This window comes from Phragmites australis, chromosome 7 (assembly GCF_958298935.1).
Source record: "Phragmites australis chromosome 7, lpPhrAust1.1, whole genome shotgun sequence".
Classification (NCBI taxonomy): domain Eukaryota; kingdom Viridiplantae; phylum Streptophyta; class Magnoliopsida; order Poales; family Poaceae; genus Phragmites; species Phragmites australis.
The window spans coordinates 34,459,293-34,463,436 of NC_084927.1; the positions used below are offsets into that span (position 1 = coordinate 34,459,293).

Below are 4,144 nucleotides of genomic sequence, written 5' to 3' on the forward strand. Positions count from 1 at the left end.
AGCACCCAAGGGAGGAGGAGGAAAGGAGAGGGGGGAAAAGATGGTGAAAGGAGAGGAGGAAAGGAGAGGAGAGGAAAAGATGGTGAAAGGAAGGGCAACCAAACGGAAGTGGGGAGAGAAAAAGAATACCCCATACACCAAAGCAACTTTTCTTCAGCTCCTCCTTTGATTCGATTAAAGAACAACGAAAACACCAAGCCGGTGCAGTGCACATCCCGGTCGTTCCCTTCTAGATGCACAGGGCACGCTCCTCCACTGACTAGTGCTACCGGTGCTAAGTAAAATGAGCCGGGACCAACCACCATTGATCCATAGAATAACAAAGCTGGAAGATTACGTGTAACATGTTGTTCACACAGCCCTGCCCTGTCGTTCTTTCAGAACAACAGCGCTGCACCGAGAGCAGTCAAAAAGGAAGAACTGTTGGTGCAATATTCAATGGCGTAATCCTACGCTGGACGGCTGGAGTTGGCAGCTGGTTGAAGAATTGCATCGACTTGTAAAGCAATCATCGAAGCCTTTTCACTTTTGCCATTGCTCCGTTTCGTTTCGGTCGGGCTCCTCCGTGGACCGGATCCACCAGCCTTGTAACCATCGCGCGGCAACGTCTCACATTCGGAGCTAGCACATGAGTATTTCTCTCCCTGTGCTGCGCAGGTGTATGTATTGTAAGTTTGTAACCCCACACACATATCAACGACTCTATCTCCCTCTCTGAAGAGCATTACCATTTCAGCACCTAGGGGCAGGCACGCAAACAGTGCAACACAGAGAAAGAGAGAGGGAGGAGACAAAGGTGAGGATGCCTGGACGCCATTGATGTCGTAGCAGAGAGGTCAGGTCAGGTCAGGTCCGGCACAGGAAACTAAGAGAGGAAGGGACCATGGAGCCTGCAAGAAGGAGAGGAAGAAGCGGGGGCTTCCTGGTGCTTCTCGGGTCTCTGCTGCTTGCATTGGCCGGCGGTGCAAGCGCGTGGCCTCACGACGGCACCGGCGGAGCGGTCGGAGGCGAGCGGCGGTACAGGGATCTCGCGCTGAGGAGGATTGGGAGCATCAGGTCTTCGTTCGGGGCAAGAAGAGATTTAGCAACGGTAAGTCCTTTGATTAGTAGCAGTAACACGCTTACCTTTCATTCTGACATGACCGCGGTTCAGGTCCTACCTCCTTTCCCCGTGTAGTAATGAGTTTTATAATGAGCGGTTCGTAGTTTCGTACACTTGCGCTTCATCATCTTCTTGGTGCAGCTGTTAGGCTCCGATTGTGTACTGGCAGTAGTAAATTAGAGAGAGAGAGAGAGAGAGAGAGAGAGAGAGAGAGAGAGAGAGAGAGAGAGAGAGAGGTGTCGTCTTGCTTTGCAGTAGATTACATTTTCTTTCTGCACTTTGCACGAAAAGCAACGATTTTTACCACCTAATGGAGCTTTGTAAGCATCTCACCGTCTCGAGGTCTCGTTTTCTGCCGGAAGCCGCTGTCGACACTCACCAAGAAATCCAAGCATTCCTTTTTTTTCCCCGTAGAAAATCCAAGCCTTCCTGAAGTAACTAGTACTACGCACAAACGTCAGGCCCATAAAAATCAACTACCCATAAGAGTACGCATAGAAAACTCTCCGCTGCCTACGCACAAGAAAGAGAAAGAGAAAGAGTATTGCATCTGCATGAGAGACTGTCAGACTGCAGAGCCGTTTAGCCGCTGCAACTGCAACTGCGTCAGGTTTGGACTGCAAGCCGATGACGCCGCTGCATTTTCCAATTTCTCATGCGATTTCGTAGGAAATGTTTGGCGAGCCCACGTAGCAGCGAAGCAACTTTCTCCAGCTTTCCTTCCACTTCCAGCCCTGGTAGTAGCACGAGCGCTGTACCAACCGCCAACTGCCCCACGCACACCGCGACACGAGCGCCCAGCAAACGTCAGATGCTTCGCTGCTACTCGTGCTCGCCGTCGCATCATTGGCGATTCGGTGCGGCGCCACCGGTCACGCTTCTCGGTACTGTGCACGCCTGACCTGGCGCGGTGTGTTTGCTTCGTTGGTGCAGTCCTCGGCGGGCGCGCGGGTGTACCACGTGACGGACTACGGAGCGGACCCGACCGGCGCCGCCGACGCGACTGCGGCGATTAAAAGGGCCATCGCCGACGCGTTCCGGCCCCCGTCCAATGGCACCATGACTGGCGGCATCCCCGACCTCGGCGGCGCAGAGGTGCACCTCGACGGCGGCACGTACCTCGTCAAGGGGCCCCTCACGTTGCCGGCTTCCGGCGGCGGCAACTTCAAGGTGAGACGGCACCTCATAGCTGGTAGCATTGCGCAGGCCTTAAGGCTGGTTGCACAGTTGCACTGAACTGTTAGTGTACACATGTCAGATCCACAGCGGGTCGCTGCGCGCGTCGGACGATTTCCCGACGGATCGGTACCTGATCGAGTTGTCGGCGACGGGCGGCGGCCGCAGCTACGACTACGAGTACGCGACACTGCGGGATCTGATGCTGGACTGCAACTACCGCGGCGGCGGCGTCACGGTGGTGAACTCGCTCCGGGTCGGCATCGACAACTGCTACGTCGTGCACTTCCAGTCCGACGGCATCGCGGTGCACGGCGGTCACGAGACGTTCATCCGGGACAGCTTCCTCGGCCAGCACATGACGGCCGGTGGCGACCCCGGCGAGAGGGGATTCACGGGCACGGGCATCCGGCTGGACGGCAACGACAACTCGGTCTCCGACGTTGTCATATTCTCCGCGGAGACCGGGATCATGGTCACCGCAGGCGCCAACTCCATCTCCGGCGTGCACTGCTACAACAAGGCCACCGGGTTCGGCGGCACCGGCATCTACCTCAAGATCCCGAGCCTGACGCAGACATGGATAAGCAACAGCTACATGGACTTCACCAGCATCGTCGCCGAGGACCCCGTGCTGCTGCACGTGTCGGGCTCCTTCTTCCTTGGCGACGCCAACGTCGTGCTCAAGGCCGTCAACGGCGTGGCCAAGGGCGTGCAGATCATCGGCAACCTCTTCAACGGGCGGGACAAGGGCGTCGACATTGTGCAGCTCGACGGCAAGTTCGCCACGGTTGAGCAGGTGTACGTGCAGCAGAACTCGGCCACCGGCATGACGCTCAAATCGACGTCGGCGCGCGAGTCGATGGACGGCAACGGGACCTCGTGGACGGTGGACTTCTCGCCGGTGCTGCTGTTCCCGGACCGCATCGAGCATGTCCAGTACTCCCTGGTCACTGGCGACGCATTCCCGGGGCACACGCTCCGGAACGTGTCCGGCAACCAGGTCGTCGTCGCCACGGACAAGGCCGTGTCGGCGACGGTCCACGTGCTGGTAGACCAGAACAGCAACTGAAGTGGGCCGAGCGCGCGAGCGCCGCAGCTGCATGCTCGTGCGACCGCGAGCAAGGCGTGATTCGTTCGTTTGTTCTCGCAAGATTCATCCATTCATGTTGTCGGGGAGATGGCACTGGTTTCCTTTCCCCTCGAAAATGCTCCATAATGGATCATTTTTTTACTCTTAAATTTCTCAAAAGCACGATTAATTTGAGCAAAATGCATTTCTTAACCACTTGAAAAGAATTCGAGCTCTGACAGTACACCAGGACAAGCTAAAGCTGTTCATAATTTCACGACACTTTCTGAAATCCGAGCATAGACAAAAATAAATAAACAATCATAGATCATTCGCTTGCAGTAGATCTTAGGTGACATGATCCATACCTGGCCGGTCTATTTTCTGGTCACCTGTCATTCTCAAATGTACCAGAAAATGGCCCCCAAATCATGCATGCTTAATAATGTCTCCGTTCTGATTCAGAAAAGTGGCCCGGGACCGAAACTATGAAAGTAAGGTGCTACTAAAAGTTTCTAAAGCATAACGAGTAGCTCACCTGCTTTTCTTGCTAATTTTCAATCCGTTCGGACCGGTCATTTCTTGATGCTAAATTTTCGATGCTAGCGTGGCTTACGTTTTGCAGTTCAACTGCCAATATTTCAAACTGTTTTGCCTGGATTTTCAATCGACGGAATATGGCCTTTGAGATGTTCTGGATGCAGGTTGGAAACGGTAGTGTTAGTTTACCAGCTTTCGCTCGTCACTCCTCAATGTGTGCCCTGTCTCTTGATCTCGTCATCCAAAAGTAATCC

At 54.5% G+C, this 4,144-nt stretch overlaps 1 protein-coding gene across 1 annotated transcript; it reads left to right on the forward strand.

Annotated features, from left to right (window-relative positions):
• Nucleotides 1-680: 680 nt before the first annotated feature.
• Nucleotides 681-3,730, forward strand: LOC133924963 (polygalacturonase QRT3-like). Its single transcript, XM_062370728.1, has 3 exons — nucleotides 681-1,090; nucleotides 2,036-2,272; nucleotides 2,361-3,730. The coding sequence occupies exons 1-3, from the start codon at nucleotides 884-886 to the stop codon at nucleotides 3,348-3,350; spliced, it is 1,434 nt and encodes a 477-aa protein (XP_062226712.1). The 5' UTR covers nucleotides 681-883; the 3' UTR covers nucleotides 3,351-3,730.
• Nucleotides 3,731-4,144: the final 414 nt, after the last annotated feature.